Source organism: Corvus cornix, chromosome 11 (assembly GCF_000738735.6).
Source record: "Corvus cornix cornix isolate S_Up_H32 chromosome 11, ASM73873v5, whole genome shotgun sequence".
Classification (NCBI taxonomy): domain Eukaryota; kingdom Metazoa; phylum Chordata; class Aves; order Passeriformes; family Corvidae; genus Corvus; species Corvus cornix.
The window spans coordinates 3,079,075-3,105,569 of record NC_046341.1 but is presented as its reverse complement, the minus strand read 5'-3'; the positions used below and the strand labels follow the sequence as shown (position 1 = coordinate 3,105,569).

At 46.8% G+C, this 26,495-nt stretch overlaps 1 protein-coding gene across 4 annotated transcripts in view; it reads left to right on the top strand.

Moving 5' to 3' along the window:
- The window catches only part of LOC104691842 (hepatocyte nuclear factor 4-beta-like), a 52,250-nt gene extending 26,576 nt beyond the window's left edge, over positions 1 to 25,674 (top strand). For 2 of the 4 annotated variants that reach the window (XM_019288277.3, XM_019288278.3), the window contains 10 exons: positions 419 to 600; positions 6,583 to 6,757; positions 8,649 to 8,743; positions 16,135 to 16,241; positions 17,251 to 17,406; positions 17,937 to 18,024; positions 18,797 to 18,949; positions 20,636 to 20,872; positions 21,692 to 21,805; positions 22,866 to 25,674. In XM_019288277.3, coding sequence (XP_019143822.1) covers positions 486 to 600; positions 6,583 to 6,757; positions 8,649 to 8,743; positions 16,135 to 16,241; positions 17,251 to 17,406; positions 17,937 to 18,024; positions 18,797 to 18,949; positions 20,636 to 20,872; positions 21,692 to 21,805; positions 22,866 to 23,002 — 1,377 coding nt within the window. In that variant the 5' untranslated portion in view covers positions 419 to 485 and the 3' untranslated portion in view covers positions 23,003 to 25,674. The remainder of the gene's footprint in view (positions 1 to 418; positions 601 to 6,582; positions 6,758 to 8,648; positions 8,744 to 16,134; positions 16,242 to 17,250; positions 17,407 to 17,936; positions 18,025 to 18,796; positions 18,950 to 20,635; positions 20,873 to 21,691; positions 21,806 to 22,865) is intronic. The other 2 variants (XM_019288279.3, XM_019288281.3) reach the window with 2 other exon arrangements.
- Positions 25,675 to 26,495: the final 821 nt, after the last annotated feature.

Sequence of the window (26,495 nt, the reverse complement as noted above, 5' to 3'; positions counted from 1 at the left end):
TCATCCAGTGGGACATGGATTTATTGTCCTCATCAGCCTCAAGTGACACCGTTTGCTCTTTCTCCAAGGGCTGGTAGGCAAGCAAGGTGACAACTGGTGATTGGACGTGACCACTGCTCTGCCCTGGGAGAGCGACACATGTGTGCAGTGGCCTCTCCTCAGCCCTTCTCAAAATGTTTGTCCGGGAGCTGCCATAAATCCGGCTATATTGACCCGAAGATGCAATCCAAGGCGTTTGAGTCTAGGCCTTATCTACATCACCTTATCTGGAGCGAGAGAGCGAGATGCACCCCGGGAAGGGAGGGGACTGCGCCAGAGGGATCGGCCTCGTCCCTTCTGTCCTGGCACGGGGAGGGGACTGCGGGCAGAGCTGGGTAATGATTTGTCATTGCCGGGACTGGGGTGTCTCTCTTTGCAGAGGAAACCTTGGCTGTGATTGACAGCAGGGCTGTTTCTGCTGCTTCCCTCGCTGTTGTCAAGTAATAATGAAGCTTTGTCAGTCCATCATGGACATGGATATGCCAGATTATGTTGACTCCTTGGACTCCTCTTATACCATGCTGGAATTCGACAACCTTCGTGTGCTCCCCAATAACACCGGTGAGATTTTTATTCATTTCCTCTCAAATAAGCTCCACTATCTTTGTTATAAAGCTGGACGCCGAGGAAAGGCTGGTGGGAGGTGTGGGGCAAAGGGTGGAAGGGGTAATATTTAAGCAGCTGACCTGTCAACCTCTGTTGCATCCGTGGTTTTGTTTGGGCTGAAATGTGACCCCTTCGCTTGCCGGTCCCATTTTGGGTTATTCTTTTCTTTGGTGGGCTGAGCGTCATGTCCTGAAGAGCCCACCAGGTTTTGCAGATGTTGGTAGAGGTCTTCATGGCATTCCCTGTGTTTGTCCCCCTGTACTGCTTATGAGAGGAGTAATTACCAATATTTCTCATTAAAACGTGTGTTTCATTCCCGTATATGACTTCGGTTGATATTTAATTCTCAGGAAAACATGTCGTGCCAAATGGCATTTGCCTGTGACTGTGTGTCCCGTTTAAGTTGGTCCCAAGGACCTGGATTGAGAAGCAATATCCAAATAATTACTTGCCTCATAGTTTTTTTCTGGCTACCAAAATGGTCCAACAGTTTTTAGGGCACAAAAGGACTTGGCTGGGAGATGGAAGTGTTTATACGCCGAGACTTCCGCTTCCTTCACAGGAATAAGGCGCTTTGTGTAATACTTAATTTTTTTGCAGTCAAAAATACTCTGACATAAAGTGAACTGTATTCTGTGAAATCAACTGCTTACTGTGTTAAACTAAAGGGCATTGTGGTCATTTTGCATGAACTCAATCGTGTAACTGAATGAGATTCCAACGTTAGCGATCCCTTTGGAGAGTTTTGGCAGCCTTTTCTTTTAATTTGTTAAGGAGCTTAGTGAAATTAAGATGGGATTTTCACATTTGCTCGTTAACTGGCTCACCAAAAGAAATCAGAGTTTCAGTAGGGCTATCACCTACAGTATAAAATGATTAGAGTTATTATTGTGGGGCATGGAGGGAGGTCAGGAGGCAAGTTAAAAGGCCTAAAGAAACTTGAATTTAAAGTTGACTTCAGTAAAGCTCTGGCTGTCCCCAAATCAAGGCTTTTCAATGTATATAGGTTTTGCCATCTCCAGATAGACTGGATCTTACTCCTTATTCTTGCAGAAAGGTTTCCATCTCCCATCCTACTCCAGAAATAGTATTTAACACAGAGGTTTTACTTTGTCACTTCCCATTGAACAACAAGATATTTTTCACTTTTTGAAGCGGCACAAATTTCCTCAAAATTTGATATAATTTTGCAAATGAACCAGCAACGCCTGTTTGGGCTCTCTGTTGATTCATGCAGTGGAACTGACAGGTTGAGTTTTTTTCTGAACTTTATCGAGCTCGGTATTGTGTTATTTGTTTAGCTGTTAATGACTAACCAGCTCTCTCGGGAAGTAGCTGCTTTGAAATTAGCTTGTTTGTCTTGGGTAAGTGTCCTTTTCTACAGTTTGTAAAAATAACTTCAAAAAAGGCCTGAAATGGTCATGCCTGGAAATCTATTGCTGTCCAGCTGAGTTCAGCCCCCTGAGATAACTCAAAATCACAATTTCCTCGTAGCTTCAGAGATATTTTGAAATTTGTTAGAATCAAGAAACAATCTCATTTTAGGTATTTTTCACAATTATACTGGACTTCTTTAAGATTGTTTATATCTCTCCTAAGACTCATCTGTATTTTCCCTACTAAATGATGGCAGCTTTGCCCTCTATAAACACGAACAGGAAGGGATGCAATATTTATTTTAAAGGACTCAGCTCAGTTTCTTACCTTTTGAACAATTCCAAAAGTGAAAATTGGAATATTGTCAAATAAGGTCATGCTTTCTTGAAACCAACTCTTTCCTTCTTCAGAACATTATTTCACCAAAATTTTGGGTGGATTAATATTCTGGAGCACTTCTTGTGCTTAGATGTTTCTTCTTCAGGAAGCTGCTATCACTCTGAGATTTGCCCAGATACGTATTTTGGATTTTCCACCTTCAAATAGCTCATAATTTGCCAAATATTTCAAAATTAATTCAAAACAAAGACTAGAACACTTTATGGGAGTGATATAAAAAATATTTTGGTTTAAACAGATGGCAAAAGGAAAGGAGCAAAATCACTTCTAATTCTGTCTCTCCCTTGAGAAATATGTGTTGTAACAGCAGAAATTTTCCCATTCTGTACAAATTTGTTTCCTTTGCCTTGGCTGGCACTACAAACCTTGTTCTCAGGTTCTTTCGTGTGGTTAATGTTCTTGTCAGAGCTCTCATTGTGGTTAAGATATGAAGCATTATTGCAGGGCAGCCCCAACTCTTCTGTCAAGAGTCGGGGAGCGCTTTCTCCCGGGGTGGTGCTTGTTGTCCTGCCTCAGCACACACACACCTCACTGATCCTTGGGATTTTGGCACAAGGTTGGTGAAATTATTCCCAGCCCTGCTGCAGTCTGACCCAATTCAGACCATGCAAAAGCCACCAGAGATGTTTTGGCAGTGATTTACCATCCCTCCAGCTGCAGGAGTGCCTGGAACAGCTCTGGCCTTTCCGGTTGGCCCTTTCATCATCGTTCCTGTAGGATTTGGGATCACTAAGTCACAGCTTTGTTTTATATCTCAAAAACCCTTCTATTTGCTGAAAGCTGATGTAGAAAGAGGGCAACCTGCACGTGGCCAGGGTTTAAACCCCCTCCTGCCCTACATTTGTGTGTACAGGTTTCGCAATGCTGGCTTTGGCACCGAGTTTGACTCTGTGTGTGTACAACCCATACTTGTGATGTCTTCACATTCTAGCCCAGCATGTGTAACTTGGGGATTTGTTAACTGCAAATTCTGTGCACCAAAACTGGGATTTCTGAGTAGGTAAAAGCCACTCTGGAAAGTATTGCAAGACAATTCTCTTTTACAATGGGAGATGGAAGTGTGTGCATCTAGAAGAGCTGTAGTCCATAATGGAACTGAAAGGAAAAGCACTGCAGGGGTCAGGTATCATGAGAACATCCTCAGTGTCATTTCTTATCACTGTAAAACTGGCATTAACACTTCAGCCCTGGTTAGGCAATGATTTATATCCAGAGGCAGTAGGTAATAAAAATTTGTGTGCATTTCAGTTGTGAGCTTGGCTACCCCCAAAGCTGAGGAAGCCACTAGGATGATCTTCTCAGCCTTAGACAGCTCCCAATCTGCACACTGACTATATATAACTCACAAAAAATGGTCAACACTTCAGATATTTCTGCCAGTGAACCTTGGGGACAGCCCCAGTGAGGAGTCTGGCCACAAGCAGAGCCTCAGCTCAGAGCCCCACAAAGTCAAGATGAGTTGTGGTCTCTTCCTGGAGTACAAAATCAAGTGCATCTCTCCAGTGGAAATTTCTGAGGCACCATGGCATAGCTTAGGAACTGTTCAGGTTATTGCCTTGTGTCAGGCAGGGATGGAGCACACGAAGCAGATTGCACAGGCAGTGAGGGGACTGTGCTGCCAGGGGTGCTGGCTTTCCTCTGCCTTTCCTCGCAGAGATCAGTCCAGGAAAAACCCAAACACTGGCTGGGTTTGAAAGAATCTTCTGGTGCCTGCGAGATCCACTGTGTTTTGCTCTTCTCTGAGCTAATTCTCATTTGGGACCCATCATTAGCTGGTGACAGGATTTTGTAATTAAAATTTATCATCCTAATTAATGTGCATTCTGGCTTAAGGCTTTCCTTTTATTTATTTAATTTTTTTTAAATTTTCTGGTCACATTCAGCCAATTCAGCTGAAAAGGACACGTGGATCCTTCCCAGGGATTGAGCTTTTAGCTGTGGAACTGCCCTAACACAGAGCCACCCGACTCACTGGTGGTTTGTTTGTGCTTCCATGGATACAAGTGAGGGCAAAATTTGGTTTGCTAATTTCCACAGGCCCTCTCACACACAGTGCTGATGGTTCCTCCTTCAGTAATCCCTGGTGTAAGGCCGGATTATTAATTCCTTCCTTATATCAGCAAGCAGATTCTCATGGCCGACTCACATAAAGGAAAAAACAAAGCTTTTCTGCTGAGTAAATACTTTGCAGCATCAGGAATGTTTTGTGGTCTGGACCTAGCTGAAGGATGAGGGGTTCATTGGAGACCTAAACTTGACTTGATTCCTCTAAACTCTAGAGAAAGCATGAGTGGAGTGAAGAGGAAATTGGCTGCCTTATCTTTTTTTTGGTTGTGCAAAATTTTTAAACGGAATCCTACACACTCGGTGCATTTGTTTATGGTTATATGCTCCTTCAAAAAATGGATGGAACAACAGATGCCCAAATGTTCTGCAGTTATCCTCAAAGGAATATTCTGTACAGCTCATTTAATATTGAGTTATTAAGGAAAATAAAATCAAGAGTCATTGCAAAGAAAACCCCTAAAAATCAACCGAAATTACTCTTAAACACGTCTGACACAGACAACGTCCCCAGAGGACCCAAGTGTCACTTCCTGACAAATGTCAGCGCTGGGAGCATCTTACGCAGATTTTGGGAAGAGGCAAATCTCAATTCCAAATCTCAAATGTCATTATGACCTAAGAATGATTTTGGTGCTGTCATTCTTGCTTGTCATGTTGCTCCCATCCTGCTATAACCCACTTATTTACTCATCCATACACCAGAAGGTGGATATGAACCAAAAGGGTTATTTTAGGGGGTGACGGGAAGTCTGAACTTTGCATTACTGAAGTCTTAGCTAAAAATATCTTAGCCTTAGCTAAGAAACTTCCCAGTTTTTGAAAAACTAAAGCTTTGTTGGCTTTGTTATTTTTGGGGGTGTTGATTACAATTTTCCTTGCACAGCAAATATTTTCACTATAAATTTTTGAAGTGTGTTCACACACAAAAACAACCTTCCCTCGCTCTCTCTGCATATGTACCCAGATTAACCAGAGCTATTTTTATGCATTATGGATTAGAAAACTCTCTCTAGGCAGATCAGATGGCAGTTCCTCCCCTTTGAGTAGTTTTCTCTAAGAAACTGTTAAGCTGAGCTTTCCCTGTCTCTGCTGCGAGGACGTCTCATCGCAGAGACGTGTCAGGATGTGCCTTGTCCCAGAGACTTTTCTGAGGTCACTGGAGCACGAGATGGGCTCCTCTGGAGCACAGAACATGCTCCCAGAGGTGTGATAAATTCATAAAACTGTCCTGTAGTGAGTGCCCAGGTCAGGCTCTACAAACAGATGGAGAGATACAAGCACTGTCAGCTGCCTCTTCGCAAGGATCTCCTGTTTCTTCCTTCCCCAACTGTGCCTCAAATTAGGAGGATTAAGAGGGCAGCGATTCTGGTGGTTAGGGCCGAGGGAGAGGTTCCAAGGGGAGTTTTCAGCAGTGTGTACACACAGGGCAGGCAGGGGCAGAGCTATTCCTGCCCCAAATGAGTGGGTGCAAATGGAGGACATGAGAGAGGGCATTCATATGACCTAATTTTGGGTCCCTAATTTAGAAATCTGATCTTCCTGCACACCTCTGTTGCTTTCTCGTGGAAAGCAATGAGTCTCTTCAGAGGGAGTTTCAGAGCAGGGACCAGACTTAGGACTAAAGGGATCCCTGTGGGAGCTGCTGTCTCTGCTTTCCAGCTGCAGAGGAGCTCTCAAGAACAGTCTTTTTTCTTCAGCACCTCTGTCATGGGCATGAAGTAATTCATCCTTCTGCCTCTGCTGTTTCTTCTCTGCATTCTATTTATTCAAGTCCATGAGGTTTTTTTGTATTTTCTGCTGTGGACACCAGCTTTGAACCACGTTCTCCAGGTATCTCATTCAGGAGGTGGCTCCCTATCCCTCAAAAACATAAAACTCACATCCAGGTGAGGTTTCTTTATATGTGTCCACAAAAGTATTGATAATTGATAAATTCTCAGGAGTCGTTTGGGTTATGCAGCTTGAACTCTTATCACTGAAGTGAAGAAAAACACCAATACCAGAAGCAAAGGAGCTGAGCTTGGGAAGAGCACGAACCATAAATGCTGAGGTTTCCATTAAAAGGGGTGTCTAATTGTCCCCATTTTCTGCCAGCAGAGGCCATCGCGGCTGAGTCAGCAAACACCAGCCTGCTCCCCAATGGTGTCAGCTCCCTGTGCTCCATCTGTGGGGACCGGGCCACCGGCAAACACTACGGGGCCTCCAGCTGCGACGGCTGCAAAGGCTTCTTCAGGAGGAGTGTCCGCAAGAACCACGTCTACTCCTGCAGGTACCGGGACTTCGGCAATCGAGAAATGCAATTTATGGATGTGAGAAATTATTTGGGGTGGGGATCAGGGGCTCTTTTCTCAAATGTCAAGTTGTCACACCATGAAGGCCAACAGTAGGACTGCAGTTTGGTTTGCAAGGAGTAAATTCTGTCCTATCTCTAAACTCAGTCCTGTCTCATCTTGGACCCTGAGACCCGCATTGAGTGAACTCACCACCACTGCTTTCCCCATGGTGTAAATTGAAGGAAACTTGTAGACTTGAGAATCACAGAAAGACAGAACTAGGTTGGAAAAGACCTTTGAGATCCTTGAGTCCAACCTAAAACCTGAGGTTTGACTGATGTGTAAAATGCATAAATACAGACCCTGAGTGTGGAGTGACACCATGACCTCGTCACAGCCCAGCAAGGGATAGCCAAGGTGGCAAAGGACCAAAGCTCCAGAGATTTAATCGGTCTTGCTTTTCCTGGTAAAAAGCAACAGGCATCCAAGAATCTGTCACCTCCAAAGCCCTCTCACAGCTTCTCTGTTCTTGTTTTTGAAATACAAAAAATGATGTACACTGACTTAGCAGTGATGATTTTATGAATGTTCTGAGAAATAAGTGTGGACTAGAGAGGATTCACATCCACTTTGGCACACAGGTGTACATTTGAGAGAGGCTTTTTGCCAGGAGGAGGCTATAAATTACAAAGCTGCTATCTTGCTTGGCCTTAGAAAAATGATGTTTATTTTAGCACAGGAGAGAGTGGAAAGAAATCCCAAACCTGAATACACTTGATCCCTTCATCTCTAGCTAAAACCTGGAAGTTTTCTTTCTGTTCCAAAGCTTTTTCTCCTCTGAGGGCATTTCCAAATTTTTGCAATGCAAGTCACCCTACTCGTTCAAAATGTTCCTGGTGCCCTTATCGCTCCAGGACACACCAGCCACCAAAGACACCTGAGGTGACAGCAGTGTCCACCCACACGGTGCCCATCCCATGAACTGTGGGATTCCTGCAGGAGGAGATGACAGCTAGTACTGGTTTCTTTGAAATTTCAGCTGTTGGTCTCCTGGGAGCAGAGTTGTTGCCTCTCCCCAGGAATCTGTGAATCTCTGTGATAGTTGGCAGCTCAGGGAAGATGTACAGCATCTAAGCCAAGCTTGTGTGCAAGCCCTTATTTAGTGAGCTCAGCCCAGCTTAGGGCTCTGCTTATCACAGACGTGAATTCCTCTGAAAGTCTTTGGGCCTTTGTACCTTTGGCTTTTTACCAGGCTGGGAAAGTGCCTCAGCTTTTACAGCCTCTTGGTCCTGGAGCAACCCACGTCATCTCCTCTCTGCATGGAAGATTCCCCTCCCATTGTTTCACCCACCATGGGGAGAGCTGCCAAGCCTGCGTGGGCCGCCCCTGGAACAGCACAAGGGTTCCTAAATCCCCATTGAAATGAGGAGGAATTAGGAGACCACAGGCCTCAGAACAAGGCTGCAGACCCAAAGGACTTGTGGCCTTTAATGCAGCTTATCCTACACAAATCATAGAATACTTGACAAGTGAAATCAGACAAAAACCCCAACACCCAAAAACTGTCTGGAAGTGGGAGATGGAGCTCCTACTGAGCCCAGCTTGAGTCACAGTCATGTTTTCACAGCCAAAACCATCCCAGTCCCTGCAGGGTGGGTGGTCTGAAGCTGCTGTGCTCCCATCTGGCAGGAGTGGCGGTGGGGAAGAGGAGGAGCTGGGCCAGACCAATGTGGATTCAATCCATTTCTCGCAAACCTTTGGCTCTTCTCTAGGATTGTGCAGTGTGGAGCTCAGGGAGGTCTGGGGCTGTATTTGGGGCTGCTCAGGGTGAGAGGGGTGCAGATACCAGGCTGGTTGCTCCATGTTGTATTTCCCATCTCCTCCCAGGTTCAACCGACAGTGTGTGATAGACAAAGACAAGAGGAACCAGTGCAGGTACTGCAGGCTGAAGAAGTGCTTCAGAGCTGGCATGAAGAAAGAAGGTGGGTGCAAAGAGGCATTTCAAATGTGCCAGCTGCTGTCTCGGGCCCTGTTCCCATTGCAGAGCATGGCAGGGAGCAGCAGCAGCACTGGCTGGAGAGAGGATGATTGTGTGTCACAATGAGAGATCTTTTGTTGCAGCCAAAAGCCCCATTTGCCATTTTATCTCCATTTCAATGAGAGCCTGGTGACATTATTCACCCATCCTGTGAGGCTGGTCTTTTTGGGATATTTTAATCCTGGGAAAGGAATGGGCTTCCTCAGGGTTTATCTGTTTTCTAAGTGTTTTGCAATAGCAATTTCTGCTCTCCATACCCATTGGTGTGACTCCTAATTCCACCTGTGCCAGTCTCAGTGAGGATCTGCCACCTTCAAAATCATAAATGCCATCAGTTTGCTGCTTCAGATGGTGTGGTTGGCTTGGCTGATGCTCACATAGCTGCGTGCAAGGGCAAGGTACAGCCTGAGTACAGTGCCTTAAGGAGCAAGAGCCCGTCCTCTGTGGCACAGGGCACACAGGCAGAGCTCCTGGAGCAAGGTGACCCATGTGTCCCCCACAGGTGACACAGGAACCCCAAGAGGGGACATGAGTCAGAGCCAAACCCTTTGGTTGTGCTGCTGGTTATAGTGTGACCATGGAGCCACCAGCAGCACCGGCATGGAAGGGCCAATCCCACAGTGGCCAGCACCTTTTGTTGCACGTTCCATTGGCTCTACTGAGAAGGAGGTGGAGAGTTGTAGGCTTGGGTGCCAGTGACCATCAGGATGTGCCCTTTCTAAAGGAAATACTGCTATAGTGCCTAATGCTCAGCAGCAGAAACCCCATTTCTGTTAACCTGTGCCTACATCCAGCTTGCCAGGGGAAGTCTGGGATCTAGCACAGCACTTCTGGTCTCTGCTCATCCAGTTCTGCCTACTAGGAGAGTGTGGATGATCCTGTTTTACTGTGATTGTCCTTGTCCATTGAGTGCTTGACAAACTAGGGGCCCAACCAACCTGAGGTGTAGGTTTTCAGGTGATGGTTTCAAGACTCTTCACCTTTCATTTGTGCTGTTTCCAAACCCACTGAAAGATTAGGGAGGTAGAAAGGAGCTTGAAAGTTTCTTTCCATGTCACCAACTTCACCCAAGAGGTGAAATTGCTGTCCCATTGAAATCAAGGGGAAATTTGCCATTGATTTCTGGTAATTCTTAAGATTTTACTGGTGATGAAATGATCTTTCTGACGTTCTGACCATATGTTTCCCTGGAAAAGAAGGGTGTCTTGAAAATTGGCATAAGTCATGGATGAAGCAAAAATGCTGGCTGGTTTAATTTAGGAGAAATGGAGTAAATAGAGCAGATGGAAAAATAAATAGAGCTCAGGCTAATAAAGACGAAACTGAAGCTGATCTGGTTAGTTCTAGATGGGATAAAGCCAAGTACCAATGCAGCAAACTTCACTGCTTGGAAAGGCTGAAATCTGGTTATCAGATCTATTCTTTGAGCTGAAGCATGATTTTTATTGTTTTTTATGGTAAGAGTTATAAAACCTTGGCTCATGCCTCCATCACTGAGTGCAGCTTGATGGAAGATGACTCATTTCAAGTTCCACATTGTCACATTCCTTCAAACTTTTTTATGAGTGCAGTCAGGTTGTGTGCTCAGAAAATGCTCCTGTGTTTGGCAAGGAAGATTTTAAAGCACCTTGAGCAACTGCTGCACAGAAATTAGCTTAGCTGACCAGAGCTCTATCCCAAGCACATACGCAGGACTGGGAAAAAAGTGCTCTTGCACAATTGTGTGCACAAAAAGAACACAGCTATTTGCTTTTGGATGGTTCTAGATTAATATTAAACAGTATTGCAAAGATTTAGGGAAAAGGAGAAGCCATGTCTTGGATAGAGCACTATTGGAGTGCACAAATATTTGTACTAAATCTTTTGGAGCGTGCAGCAGTTCATGCTGGGAGGTGGCAGCATCCACACTCGCCGTGCTCTGTGTCCCAGCACTGGCACAACCCTCTGTCCCTGGCACATTCCTTTTGGGCCAGCCCTTATAACAGCAATCAGAGTTTCCAGGGTGTGGCAATAGCATTGTTTATCCACAGCAGAGGGGAAGAAGCTGGAAACGATCCTTTTCCCAGGCTGGCTGTGACAATACACCTGGGGTGGGGTCAGCAGAGCTGCATCACCCTCGAACGCGCCCCACTGACCCACTGCTCAGTGTCTGTGTGCACAGCCTTGGAGAACTTGCTATTCCCTGGCAAAACGAACAGATAAATGGGAATTTTTGATCCAGAGGGATTTCCCCCCCCCCCCCCCCCCCCCCAATCTTCCTGTGTTGTAAGATGTGACATGCTTGGATCTTTTTTTTCTCTCCTTTTTTTTTTTCCCTTTTGACAATTTCAGTGGATAAGGAATTACAAGGAACTGTGTAGAAGGGAAATTTCTCCCTAAAGAAAAAGCCATGTGATACAAATACCTGAGTAGCCTTAAACTGTGCCAGCAGGGTTTAGGTTGGATATTAGGAAAAGGTTCTTCCCCCAGAGAGGGGTGGAGCGCTGGCCAGGCTCCCCAGGGAATGGCTGAAAAATTACCAGTAGGATCTTTAGATTGCCTTGTTTGTGCAGACTGAATTCGATCCTACTTTCTGAAAGGACCAACACTGCCCCACACGAGCCCCACACCTTCAGGCTTGTGCTCTGAGATGGATCCGGGTTCCATTGGCACTAACGAGAGCAGGGAAGGGATAAAACTTGAGTGTTGTGGAAAGTCCAGTTCCCAGATTTCCTAGAAAATAGCTTGTTCAGAATCACTCCTCTCCCAATTGCATTTTTGGTATCAGTAATTCACTCTGATGAAGACCATTAAAGTTAGCACAAGGGGAGAGGGAAAGGAAACCCCTCTTATGTCCCAAAAACACCTCTATGATCAGGATTTAAGATTTTTACAGGAGATTCACTCCTTTATTCTTGTTTTGTGGTTAAGGCTGGGACTGTGCCAGAGGTTGGTCTGGATGTTTTGGGGATTTTCTGGCTGTTCCCCCTGGTTTTCTCTGTTGGCTCAGAAGGTTCGATTTCTATTGTCTTGCACAATGCTACCAGGCAGGTTTTTGGTCACTGCAGCATCAGTGGCTCAGAACACCAGGTACTTAAACACCCAAAGAGAACAGCAGGATTCTATTTTTAGCATCTCCCTGAGATCATGTTTAACCTTGAATAAATCAGCAGGGTGTGATTTCTCAAGTGAGCCTGGTCATCTCCTCACACGGAGCTGAGTGCCTGAAAACCTGGAAGCCTTCTGAAATGCCAGCACTGCACTGTCAGGGTTCAGTTTGCTGGTGGGAAAAGAAAAGACAGTTAATATTTAACCTCTCATCCCCTTCAAAGTAATTTATGAATGTACATGAACTTCTTTAGTTTTATGCAGAAGTAAAAAGAATGGTTGTATCACTCACTGCTGCAACACAGTGGGAGGGTTTGAGGCTTTATTTATTATTGTGAAATTGGACAGGTTTATAGGACAGTTTTATTAGTGCTCCACAGGGCCTCTATCTTGTTTCATACCTTTTGTTTGCACATCTCTTTTGCCAGCTTTCAGAAGGCTGGGACTGCAGTTTATTGCAAAGGATGGAAAAGATAAAGGATCTTCTCTACCTTCAGTAGTCATAAATCATCCCACAAGCCCATGAAAGGATTAAATGTACGTGTACCATCAGGATTTATTTGTGAATAAAACACACCACACCTACAAAATCTGAGGTAGCTCAGGGAAAAAAAGATTATTTGTGGCTATGAATTGATCAGGCAGCAGGAGGAGTAAATCTGTCAGTGAAGACAGAAACACTGTGAGCACCAGTGAGTGCACCACGCAGGGACCTCCCTCCTCCTGCTCTCCCTATGCCATTTATCACCACATTTCCAACTCCACCAGCATTAACTGACACTGGTTTTAGTGGAGTAAGGATGGAAACAGTAATTCTCGTGTAGGCAGGGGTTGAACCTCCGCAGTTGCCATGGAAAGTTACTGGGTTGCTGTTCTCCCAGCCAGTGCCTGTGCCTCATTTATTGGACTCTCTGGAGGTTCCTCATCCCAGGCTTTGGCTCTGAGTGGCAAGGACAAATAGTTTGGGAAGCAGGGGCTTGTTGCAATCCCACAAACACGGCGCTGTTTGCCCGGAGCTCGAGGCAGAGGGTCCAGCCTTGCTCTGAGTGACAAAACCCTTCCGAGGCTCCCCTGCGTCACATGGAGAATATGTTTGTTTTCCCGTCCTCTTCCCACAGCCAGGACATGCCGTAGCCAGGGACAATTCCCTGGAGGGAGACACAGCTATCATCCTGCCCTCTCTCCCCTTTCCCTGTGGGAAAGCCCAGCTTGGGGCCACACTGTCCCTGGCCAGCACCATCCTGGGGACTCACAACCGCTGACGTCCCTTCTTGCGGGGCTGTGGTGGCTCTTTGTGGTGTTTACTGGCTTTGGGAATGTGCAGAGGACAGGATTAGAGTGGGAAAAAAACAGGGAGCAAAGCTTTTGCCAGGCGCTTCTGGAAATTGCAGCCCCTGGGAGACAGAGGGATCCAGCATTGGCTTTTTAGTCCTTCCTGCAGGTTGTTGCGTTTTACTGACTGCAAAGCCAAGATCACACCTGAGCCCAGCACCCCCAGGGCCAGCACGTCCCTCGAGCACTCCCACTGCCTCACCAGGAGTGAGCTGTCCCTTCCCTTTTACAAACACAATAAATATAGCAATATAATCAGTGCACAGTAAGAGATTAATTTTTGTGGCGGGTGAAACATTAACTCCCCTTTGTATCTAATTCCATCACATCTTGGGTACTTTCAGCGATAACACCCGAATCACCTTGAGAAAGTCGGTCTGTACCATCCACTTACACTGGAAGATTGAGCTTATCAGAGCATGAGGGAAGCACTGAAATATGTGCCATAAAAAGACTCAGGGGGAAAAACAGGCTGAGGCTTCTTAAAGGAGTCTGTTGTGGTGACCAGGTCTGCCTGGGACTGTGGGATTTACGTAAAATCAGATGTGTAACTCGGCTGGAAAGGCAAAACTTGTACCTTTTCTTGTAAGGAGGCAGAGAGCCCTACCCTGAGAGCATGTGGGGGAGCATCTGATATAAATCCAGGTGTAGAAGCTTGGATGGGGACTCTCCAGAATAGCCAGTGATGGCACAGATTGGGTCAGGCTTGTTTCTCCTGAGTGCTGGATGCTGCCACTCACCTTTCTGGTGGACCAATAAAACCCCTGAAGGGTCAAGATTATGGTTCCTATAACCACCTTCACCTCCAGGCTTCGGGGAGGCGTCCCTGGCTGACCCCCCCTGCCTCCTGCATAGGGCAACTTATGCTGCTATCTAAGGAAGGTTAGCAGAGCCTCCCAAAAGCTGTGGTTGGTTTTTCTCTAAATTGATGACAAATTGCCTCTCTGTGGTGTCCATAGCCTGAAAATGCTCCAGGAGTGTGTGTGTGGCACTTTGCACAAATGAATGCACCCACCCAGCCCCTTGCAGGCAAGACTGGCTCGGAGGTACAAAGTGAGATCTCCACAAGCTGATCCTGACTGACAGCAAGGCTGAGCCCCAGCTCTTGGAAAATAAACACTGCACTCCAGTCAATAAGGGGAGACATTGATTTTTGTCACTGGTGCTTGTTTTCTGCCCTTTCACTTTGTTGGCCCCTCATCAGAGGCTGGTTAGGAAAACAGAGCAGTGGTTGGACATGAGCTGGCAAAAAAAAAATCCACCTTCCCTCAAATTGTGCAAAGCAGTGCCCATGTGTTTCCTCTGTATGGATTCCCAGGAATGAGCCCTGTGCAAAGAGCGATGCTCTGAAACAAGACCCAGCAGCGAGGCAAAGGCTCAAGGGAATGATGGCAAAATGACTCTGCTGATCTGCAAAAAAAAAAAAAAGATCATTGCTGGAAAAATCTTCTCCAGTGGCCACTTTTGAGATAAACCCACACTGTTCTACACCCGAGGGGTTAAAGCACAGAGTGAGCTCTGGCAGCTCTGTTTGAGTCGCTCCCCCCCGAAATAAAGCGAAAGGAGTCTGGGATTGCTGGATGAAGGAGGAGGGATGTGCTGCACTGTCACCACATGCTAAATCTTCCTGCTCCCTCTGCTTTAAGGACCTGACAAGTGCCTTTCTGAGCTGTTTGTAGCCAAGACCCGTGAGCTGCCAGGGAAGCACTGAGTCAGTGTTCAGGCTCCTTCCCCCAGCCCCGAGCTGCTGGACAGAGGCAAGAGGGCTTGGGGGAGACACCAACACTGAAATCAGGTTGGGTTAATTCTAAATTCTCCTTCTTTCTCTGCTGCTGTCTCACTCGATGGCTGCAGTGGGGGTGAGTCAGCTCTTGGAGACCGTGTTGCAAAAATGAGCTGCTGAAGTGCAATCCAGCTCTTCTGTTCCCTGGTCAGGGCTGATGGAGCATGAGGCTGGATGTGGCTTGTGCTTCGGTGAAAAGGATTATTTAAAGGGTGGAATGGGCCTCAAAAATCAGTGGGTTTTTTGCAATTCACCATGGCATGTCCATACCTTTCTGTCAGTAAAGAGCCTGGGCTGATCTTCGCTCTGCTGTGGTCCCTACAAGGTGTGGTGTGTGTCCAAGGTCTGTGGTGTTGCTGTTGTGACCAGTTCAGGACACTGAGCTCGTTTCCAGCAGGCATTTGCACCAGCAGGGCTGGTGACAAACCATGGCTGCATCTTGTCCTCAGCTGTCACTGCTGTTGGGGTTCCAGGCTCACTGAAATCAGATGGGCAACACTGAGGGAAAGGTTTTAAAGGGGGAATCAGTGGATTTAATCTTCCTTTTCTTGAGCTTCCTTAATGGAGTGGCTCTTTCTGTGTCCCATGAGTGGTGACATCCCCTGGGATCCCACCTGCAATGCCTCAGGGACAGGGGACACTCCAAGGCTGCTCCAAGGTGGGGTTAGGGGATGATTTTCCAGCACTGCCATGAGATGAGGTGCAGCTCCAGGAGCATTCTGCTATACCAGGAGCCCAGCAGGGGAGCCCTCAGCGCAGCCATGGCAGAAAGGGTACCAAAGGCCAGGGCTCCAGCAGTGTGGGTGCATTGCCAAGGGGAAAGGGGTGACACCAAATCCCTAAATTACCCCTGAGCTGCATCAAATCCAGTGGGACCAGCTAATATCCCATGGGTGCTGCTCTGACCCCCAAATGGCCTCATCTCCCTCTTATTCTTGGTCTTCTCCCTCTGAGGTGATGTCTTTCCTTCCCCCAGAGCCTGTTGATTCCAACATCCAACAGGAGTGGACGGTCTTGCAGGAGCAAAGCCTCGTCCACTCCTGTTTAGGGACCGCATGGAGCAGCAGCCATTGGCTGGGGGAGGAATTCTCACTGACACAAGCACCTCTCTCTCTCTCTCTCTCTCGTTTCAGCCGTGCAGAACGAGCGGGACAGGATCAGCATCCGCAGGAGCAGCTACGAGGACAACGGCTCTCTCTCCATCAATGTCCTCACTCAGGCTGAGGCCATGGCACAGCAGGTAGGACACGTGGGGACAGCCCTCCAAACGGGTCCGTGGCCCTCAGCAATCCCAGCCCTCTAAACCAACCAGGGCTGGATGTTTTCTCTGCCCTTGGATGGCTCCTGCACAAACCCACAGGGAAGAAAATGCAAAATATCTGAAAGCAGACAGGAGAAATCCATTATCAAGGCAATGGAGCAGATGCAGCCTTTGGTGTGAGATACAAAGCTGAAATTCCAAGGGCTGAGGGATGTTGCAGAGCCCAGGTCCCCTCTTCCCCCAGCTTAAATTGTTGCTGCATTCCTAGAATCTCACTGCATTCACACGGAATTTCACCCTTCCTTGCTGCACTCTCTGTCCTGCTCCGAACTCATTGTTCCAGTCATGGTTGATTGTATCTGTCCTCATAACTTCTTTATCAGGATAACAATTTTAGGGCAGAAAAATACTGTGAATAATTCCCTGGGCTTCAGCTGACGCTGATTGCTTTTTCATTTCATGCTCCACCATAAATTTCACCCTGAGCGTCCTTTAAATTCTTATGCAAATACCCTTTCTCCACTGAAACGCACGGCCCAGATGTTGCGCATTACATGCAGCAGTGAGCCCACTTCCTTTTCAAAAATTACGGCTTTTTAACCCTCTCCCTGCCACGCAGCCCTTTAGAGACCAAAATGGGAATTTTGTGTCCCTGACAGCAACTTGGAGGAGAAAGGCTGGATGCATTTCATGCATTTGGCTGGCTGGAGGGATGGATGGGAGGCTGAGACGCAGTGCTGCTGGCTCCTGCTGGGAATGGGAATGTTTATTTTGTCCTGAGCCAGCCTGGAGGGTGGAGATGGAGGTGGAGGAGGGCTGGGTGTGTGTTGGGACTGAGCACCACCTCGTGGAAGCTGCTCCATGGGCTGTGAGTCGGACACAGCCGAGCACAAGGGTCCAGCCACAACGGGAGCATCTTCTCAGGGCCCTGATGGGATGAATTGTTGCTGTGGAGGGTAATAAAACAGCGGGGTGGTTTCTCTTTCAGTATTTATCCCTGAGCCCCGTGCACAGCACAGACATTGCCATGAAGAAGGTTGCTACCATCCACGATGTGTGTGAGTCCATGAAACAGCAGCTCCTGGTGCTGGTGGAATGGGCAAAATACATCCCGGCCTTTTGTGAGCTCCCCCTCGACGACCAGGTACAAATGCAAATGGCTTTTCCCTGCAAACCCCCTGCCTTTGAAAGGAATTCCCAGCTGGACCTTTCGGCAGGAGAATCCGGCATTAACACACAGATCACCCTGTGCAGAGTTATAAACAACAGGAGAGAAAGAGGAATAAAGGCCAAAGGACCAATTAAAGATAACTTCAGCAGCCAAAGTCCCTCAAAATATAGAGCTGGTCGCTCCAGCCTGCAAAAGATCCAGGCAAAAATTCTGATTTTGCCTTTACTGGTGCCTAATAGTTGAATATAGAATCTGCTTATTTCCTAAGAACTCGAATTACTCAAGCCTCTCTTTGCTCTTTTAGTTAAAAACAGCTTCTCATTTAGTAGCACTTCTCAAAGTGAACACACACTGATATTTTCTAGCCCTGAACAGAGCTTTATCTGTAGATCTGCCAGATCTAAGCAAACACCAAATGGGGCTTAATTAAACAGCAACAGCTCAGCACTCCATTCTCCGCTTTGCAAATATAATCTTATTTCTTCCTCCTGTGCCACCTCCAGGTTGCCTTGCTCAGAGCCCACGCAGGGGAACATCTGCTCCTCGGGGTAGCCAAGAGGTCCATCCCATACACTGATTTCCTGCTATTAGGTAAAGTAGTGAAACACACTCCTGCTTTTATCATTCCCCCCTCCCAAGTCATTCCCAAGCGTTCTGCGTCCCTGAAACCCCCTCTGCACTCCTGGGTGTGGGCTGCACATCTGGGTGGAGACTCAGTGCTGGAGGGGAGAGTAAAAAGGAGCAAGTAAATTCACTGGGATTTTTGTAACTGTTCCCTCATTGCTTTGAAATTGTGGATGAGAAGCCCCCAGTATTTAACTGGGTTGCCTTGTTTTGGTACCTGAAATTGCCAAGGCACAAGCAATGAGGTATTTGGGTATGGATGATTAAAACCTTAGCAGAAGCCTCTGTTAAAAATGACAGTGCAAATAGGTGTTTCCTTTTCACGGAGCTCTCTGCCACCACAGGTGGGATTGTTCTTAGAAAAATGAGAATACTGACCCTGAAAGGCTCATGTTAAAGAAAAGAGAGAGGGATAAATTTGTTTCAGAAAAGAAAACCAAAAATAAAGATGCAACACTGCTTACCAACAGATGCTTGATGTAACAGAGGGCAAAGCAGAGCAGAACGGGGAGCAGGCTGTGGGCACAGCGTGGGTGCACTGACGTGCAGTTGAGATAATTAAGGACCAGGGAATGAGATCCAGGGCTTGCTTCTCACTCTCAGATCAGATTATAAAGCTGCAGAGTGGAAATTGCTGCAAATGGCACTGGGACTATCAGGCAACACTCCTTGGGGTAACTGCTGGATGAGACTAGAGCCAGAGCCGAAACCTGATGGGGAATTTCTCTTGTCCTCCCAGGGAATGATTTCATCATCCCAATGCACTGCCCAGAACTGGAAATCGCTCGTGTGGCCACCAGGATCTTGGACGAGTTGGTGAAGCCCTTGCGGGACATCCAGATCGATGACAACGAGTACGCCTGCCTTAAAGCCATCATCTTCTTTGACCCAGGTGAGATTCCTTCTGACTGCCAAGCATGGGGCTTGCAGTGCAGTTGGAGGCTCTTCAAAAACCAGGAAAACCCCTTGGAAGCAGCTTGACATCTCACCCTGCCCGTGCTGGAATGAGCAATACTCAGCAGTGCAGTTTTAAGTTAGAAGTGACCTGTTCCTGAGTGTTCTACTCTTTAGCAAGTAAGAACTGCAGCCAGGTGGATGTGCAAAGCTCTGCAGGCCCTGGAGGAGTTTGGCTGCTTCAGGAGCTTGGCTTTGGGAAAGTCCATCAGCCTGAAATGCAGGAGATGCCCATTAAGGACATCCATGCCTGTATTAATTATGTATCAGCAAAGTGAGCCAAACGAGCAGCAGCGTGGAGCATCCATCGGAGCCCAGAGAGCACCATCAAAAACCACAGAGAGCTGGGCTGCTCAGAGTGCCCAGAAATATCAGGGATCTGCTAATGGATCTTGCTGGAAGCCAGCAGTGACCCAGGGCAGGGCTGATCCACAGGATGGAGAACAGGGAAACACAGAGGAAAGCCACAGGTTGCTTTGATGCTTTGCTGTGTCTCATTCCAGAAGCACAGGGGGTTCTGCCTCAGCCCAGATTCCAATGTGTATCTCCCTGGAGCTAAGGGAAAAGATGGGAGAACAATCCCAAGCCCAGACAATGCTCTTTTGTCTTTTAGCATGGAGAAATCAAAATATCTTCCATTAATTATTGGGGTATTTTGCTGTATTCACTGATTGAAAATCAAGATCCGGGAGTTTTAGGAGCATCGTGAGCTTTGGCTCACCAAAGCCTGCTGTGACCAGAGTAAGGGTGCTTTCATCAAATTGATTTTGACAAATCACCTTCTCAGCTGATCAGTGTCTCTGTGCAGCTTTAGATCAATGTGACAATGAGGTGCTGAGGTTTCAGCTGGAAGGAGGAAGTGTGAAGCTCCCCAGAAGTGAAGTTCATCCATGCTAACGAGCAGGAATGTCCTCAGAGCTTCATGCTGACATACAATCATTCGTTAACCACTTTATCTAATCTCTTGGCACTACAATCCCGAAAATGTGGTGCCTGTGGATTCTTTGCAGACAGTGAAGGAAATGGTGCAGTGATGCAGAAATCTCAGGTTTAGATAACAGCAGAGGCAGGAGTGGAAGGCTGTAAATCCCAGCACTTCACCCGACCCAGGGGCACATTTATTTGTTTAAGCAAAGCTGGACCAGTGGTCCTTGAAAAATAGGTTTGACTACAGGTCAAAGACAGGGAGAGCAAGACAAGAACCTGGTGCTGCAGTGAGTGTAATCACAACATACATTGCATTTAGAGGGGGTAGTTGTGACTCATAATTTTCAGGGGAAAATTCCAGGCTGTTTTCATGGAAGGATAAATATTTTAACTTCTAAATTTTTCCCTTTTGCCAATGGCAGTAGGCAGACATATCCTGAAGCAAGCTCCTTTACTTACTGTTTCTCTTCAAAGTCTCCTCGAATTACGGTTTCTCCTCCAATTACTGTCTCCCCCCCAATTCCCCTCCCTGTTTCCCTGCTCCATGTGAGATGTGAAGCAATGGCAGCCCCAGCTGTCAGCTGATCTCTGTCAGAGCATCACTGCCATCTCATCCTTTTCCCTCCACACAGCCCGGCTGACAGGGCAACATTTGCTTACACAGGCCAGCAATTAACTCCGTTTTTGCCTCTCCCAGACTGCAAAGGCCTGAGTGAGCCCGGCAAGGTGAAGAACATGCGCTTCCAGGTGCAGGTGAACCTGGAAGATTACATCAACGACCGCCAGTACGACTCCCGCGGCCGCTTCAGCGACATCCTGCTGCTGCTGCCGCCCCTGCAGAGCATCACCTGGCAGATGATCGAGCAGGTGCAGTTTGTGAAGCTCTTTGGTGTGGCCAGGATCGACAGCTTGCTGCAGGAGATGCTGCTGGGAGGTACGGACCCCTCCTGAGGAGGGGCAGCAATGCTGGGTTATCTCAAAGCTGTTATAGGGCTTTGGGTTTGTGTCTTCTGGGGGATGTATGGGAGGGAGGGCAGGGGGAAATGGTTTTAAACTGAAAGAGAATAGGTTTAGGTGGGATATTAGGAAGGAATTCTTTATTGTGAGGATGCTGAGGGCCTGGCACAGGGTGCCCAGAGAAGCTGTGGCTGCGCCTGGATCCCTGGAAGTGCCCAAGGCCAGGTTGGACAGGGCTTGGAGCAACCTGGTCCAGGGGGTGATATCCCTGCCCATGGCAGGGGGTTGAAACTGGACAATCTTTAAAATCCCTGCCAACCAAAACCCTCTGATGAATTGTAGCTTGAAGGGTCCCTCTCACTCCAGTCCAATCCCTGAGCAATTCTTTCCAGCCCAGCTCTGGAAATCTGAGATTTACGGCAAAGGATCCACTCTGTGGTGTGGCACTCGACTTAGGCCTCTGTCCTAACTGAGGCAGTTTAAGGAAGACAACACATCTTTTGTTAGGAAAGTGCAAAAGTTATAACTTTATGGGAAACCCAGATAAGAGCAGCACTTGGGACACACCCCCAGGCAGAACAGCGCAGCTGGAGAGCAGCTGAAACCCCAGACATCCCAGGAGGCTGTTCCTGCACAGTGAGAGGCTGAGAGCAAAGAGGAAGGAAGCGAAGATGAGCCATTAACCTTCACCCACAGAGGTCTTCCTCATCCTCTGGATGAAAAAGATTTAGCCCAGAGCACCTGGCTTGTCGGGAACTGTGCAAGGAATGATGTCCCTTCCCACTTCCACTTGCAGGAACCACTGCTGATCTCCAGTACCAGTCAGCACCTCCCAGCCTCAACCTGGAACCGCTGCCGGGACATGTCCTGCAAAGCAACATGAGCTCTGTGATCCACGCTGCTCCAGACCGTATGTGGCCCTTTTTATATTATACACAGCCCATTTTTACATCATTTACAGCTCATCTTTAGATTATTTACAGGCCAGTTTTACATCATTAGTGTCAGCATAGCCAAGGGACTGGGAAGGAGAAATAGTTCAGGAAAAAAACTTTTATTTAAGTAAATTAAATTTAAGTTCATTTAAGTAAATTTAAGTTTAGTTGAGTTCTTTATTTATATGAGTTTAATTGTTACACTGGAATCAGAGCTCTCAGTCCCCCTGGCTGACTCCTTTCCATGATTCCAAAGAGAATTTAATGGATTTTTAATGGCAGCTTGACCCAGGGGGGTTTTGAGGTGTTACTAAAACATTGCAAGATCGAAAAAAAAAGCAAGAACTCAAGACTGGGTGTTTCTCTAGATGTGGCAGCACTGGGAGATGGCACAAAGGAGGACTGAGTGCTGATTGTGGCAGGAGTTCACTGTGGTTGTTGCCAAACAATAGGACCTGAATCCAGGACCATCTTCACCCACGCTGGGCACTGCTGGGGTGTGGGTTAAGGCATTTATCCCCTGTAGGACCGTGCTGTCAAAACCAGAAAGTAGAACAGGAGCTGTAATTCAACAAGCACTGCCATGTAATCACAGTGTCCTGCACTCACAGTCTCCCTCCCTCTGCCAGTTACAGTCAGGTACCTCCCAGAGTGTATTCTGCTGTTTCTCAGCTATTTAAATGTTGGCATCGTGCATTTTAGGTGGCTTTTATTTAGTTTTTAAGCCCCTTTCCAACAAAGGAGATGAGAGAAATGCTGTGCTCTGTAAATGAGGTACAGTGGGGCTGCAGGCTGAGCTCTCCTCTGACAATGAGATGAAGGATTGAAAAGCAGTTGGGGGCATTTCCCAAGTACAAAATACTGAGAAGAACGGGCCCATGTCTGTCACTCCACCCTGTGCCTCCTCACAAACCAGGAAAGAAGGATGCGCCAGGATCCCCCAAGCTCCTGCTCCTCGGTTTGTAGGACGGGTTGCTGATTTCTATTGAACAGCATCCAAGTCCACCTTAACCCTGTTTTTTTTCTCTCCCACAGCATCTCCTGAGACATCCCTTCCATCTCCTTCTGCCAGCACAGGAAGTGAAGACTATAAACTAGGCTCTAGCGCAGGGCCCAGCACTGTAGTGCAGCTCCTGCCTCAGACAGTGATCCCCAAGCAGGAGATTTTATAGGGAGAGGAGGAAGGAGAAGGTGGGAGCAATGTGGAAAGCGTGCTGAAAGTGAAACGGGCCCTTTCTCTTTGCAGAGGCAAAGCACAGCACCCCCCTGCCTGCAGCCGGATCCGTCGCTCCCACCCTTCCCCGTCCGTGAGCCAAGCGCCAGGGGCAGCCTGCAGAGGAGCCTCAACTCGGAATTCCCACCACCATCACCCCCATGGGATTGGGGTTCATGCCCTCCTCAGTAGGGCCAGGACTGCCAGCTCTTCAGGGCAGGGCTCCTCAGTGTGTCTGTGATCATTGCTTGGTGCCACCGGGACCCTTCCGGAACCTTCGGCCGCTCTCTCCATCAATCCCAGTGCCTTGCACAGCTCCTGGTAACCCTTCATGCACACAGCAGGGCCTGAATTGGGGTGAAAAGGTCTATTCCCAACACAAATTTAATTAATTACACTCCCATTTCTCCTGTGGCACGTTCAGCTTTAGGAAAAATACCGTCATAACCTTTAGCAGGCCAAGGCCTTCTTGTTCCACCCAGAGGGGCCTTGTTCCCGTAGAGAAGCCAACATTTAACACTGGCCAGTTGTTATTTATAACCAGCAATGCCAACATTTTGCTATTTTCCATAATTTCCAATATATCCAGAGTCTAGTTGTGAGCCAGTTGATGGACTCGACCCTGTGAGCACATCTAACACAGGACAGCAGCAAAGATCTCTGCCTCTCACCGTGGCTGCTGGTCTGGTAAACGCCCAAATCAAGGTTGACTTATCCCAGCCCCTGCTTTGTATCTTCTCCAAATGTTTACTGCAAACAAACCTGGAAGTAGCAAGTGCCCCAAAATACCTTTTCTCAGTACAGAGATGTGATTTTTCTGCAGTTTTATATTTCTTTGTAATGTCTACAATGTAAACTTCAAGGCTCTGAATTACCCACGAAAAGGAACAGGCAGGTCTGTGAGCCACTTATTGTAAAAAGGGTTTGTGTTTAAAACAAGGTGCTTCTGCCTTAATGTAAAATTTAATCAGCAGTTAAACAACAAATTAAATAAGCCCAGTGATGACTACACAGCCTGAAGAGTTCCCAAAGTGCAGTCGTTGTGCCACAGAGTTGATTTGAATAAATGGGACCTTATTAGAAAGCAAATTATCAGATTTCCACAACACTTAAGCTCATTTGTCCACCAACCTCTGTCAAACAGCCACTGGGGGATCAGGAGTGGCTGTCCTGAGCACTGGGGCACGATGGAGAACCCCTAGTTCTGACCCTCTGCACAAATCACCAACCCCCCCCACCCCTCCCTGCTCATGGCAAAGCCGAGATGGTGGAGCCCAGAGGGGCTTTGGGGAGCACCTGGAGATGTGCAGCTGGAGGAAACACAATCCCATCACTGAAAGGGAGGGTGGGAAGAGCATCCGAGCTCCCAGCAGCAGGGGAATTACAGCCTTGCCATTCTGCAGCACCAGAACGAGCTGAAAACCATCAGAGCGCAGCTCCAATTTCACCTGGACCAGAATGTTTTATTTTTCTCCTGCCTATGATGAATTTGATCTGACATTTTATGCTGATAAGTCTGATTTGAAACAGCTCTATCTGGACAGCAGGTTCCACTGCAGGCATGCCTGCTGCATGACAGATGCAACTGTTCTGAGCCAGCACTGCTTCCAGTGCCTCCAGCAGCTCCATTCCATTCCTCTTCCAGACATTAAAGGTACATTTATACTCATTAATGGTAAGAAAATAAATCTATGGGGGAGATAAATTCCATATTCTCGTATTTCATAGGGACAGTTTGCCTTTTTTCTTGAATTCAAAACCAAGTTTCCAAGGTTCTCCACCGATTTCTCCAACACAAATATCTATTTTTCATTAAAAAGAATCACCTACGGCTGCAAAGTCTGGCTTTCAGTGGACACCGATGGAATTCACAAACTAAGAAGAAAATAAAGTTGTCCAGGCACCAGCAGCTATCAGAGTCAGCCCCCAGTGTTCAGCTGCTCTGGTGAAGATTTGCAGCAAGAATAATTTACTGTATGAAGGCCCAAAATGGGGAGTTTTGCTGTGAATCTTTCTGGCTTCCTTATCTCAAACCCCACTGTAAATTAAACCAATATTCTTATGCAAACACACCTCAGAAGTGGTTATTTTATTGGAATGATTGGAATCATGATTAACGAAACAGGTTCAAAGCCATCATTTAAAAATATCTCACTTGCCAGCTGCTTATCAGAATGGGGCACCTCAGGCAAGAAAGCCTTAAATATTTCTAAGTTATCCCTTTCTGTGACAATTCTCGTATTTGGCATCTTTACCATTGGATCTGGGTCTAAAACTAACTTTATGCTGCACTATAATATAATGAGAAATTGCAGAAATATTTTGGAGGTGCAAAGTTTCACTTCTGTTATTAAAAAATTCAGCCTGTGCTTGCTTTGATGCCTGCTGGATAATTTGCAGGGCTATGGTTGGGGATGACAAGAGTGAAGTGCAGGATAGGAGCAGATGTGCTACTGGAATACAGGCAGGAAAAAAAAAAATCAAGACATTTAGAACATACAAAACCATGACTAAGTGAAAGAAGCCAAATAAAAAATTAACAATATCTCATCAATGAAGAAGCACCAATCCACATGAAAACATGAATTGATCTGTAACCCTGTTCAGAAGAAAATAAATATATAGAACCAATGCTGGTGCTTTCCATTTTAGTGTTATTAACAGATTCCAGAGTCATTTTACAGCCCAATTTCTGTATTTCAAACCCCCTTCAGCCACCTTCTTTCTCCAACATCATTAAATACATTCACATGTGGACCTGAAGCCAACAGAAAGAAGCAGAAAAGTTGTAGAAATTTAACATTTCTGCACAGGACAGGCATAAAAAAATCCATAAATGAGTTCTTGCTAAGTCAAAGACTTCAGAAAGGATTCCTGGAACAATATTGACACTACTACCAGAAATTAAACAAGAAAATAAAAAGGAGATAAATTGGCAGGAACCATCTGCAGGGGCCTCTGTTCCCTTTGGAGACGAAACAAACTCTTCCCTAAAATACACATAAACACAGCCCTGCCCGGCTGCTGTGGCACACAAACACAACCAAATCATTAACCTGCTCAAAAGTATCAGCAGCACTGGCACCAAGTCTGTGTTCATGGATTTGGAGCTCTTTTCTCCATGGAAACAGCAGAGTAGAAAAGTGTGATGTATCTCCAAGTATTTAGAAATATCTCCAAGTATAGGAAATGAACAGCTTTGAGTCTCTCCATCCTTTACTGCCATTTGTTCCTCCTCCCCCTTGTTTGGGTGGACACTCCCAACCTGCTGCTCTCCAGGCTGCAGAACTGTCTTTGTTCCTGAAGCTGCAGAAACAGAGGAAAAACCCAACATTTGCAGAGAGAAACTGGGGAGTCCAAAGCTGTATTTATCCCGAATTCCTTGGAAGTGCAAAGGCTGGAATGCTGAGGTAAGTTTTCAAATTGCAAGTGTTTTCCCACCCACCTCAGAG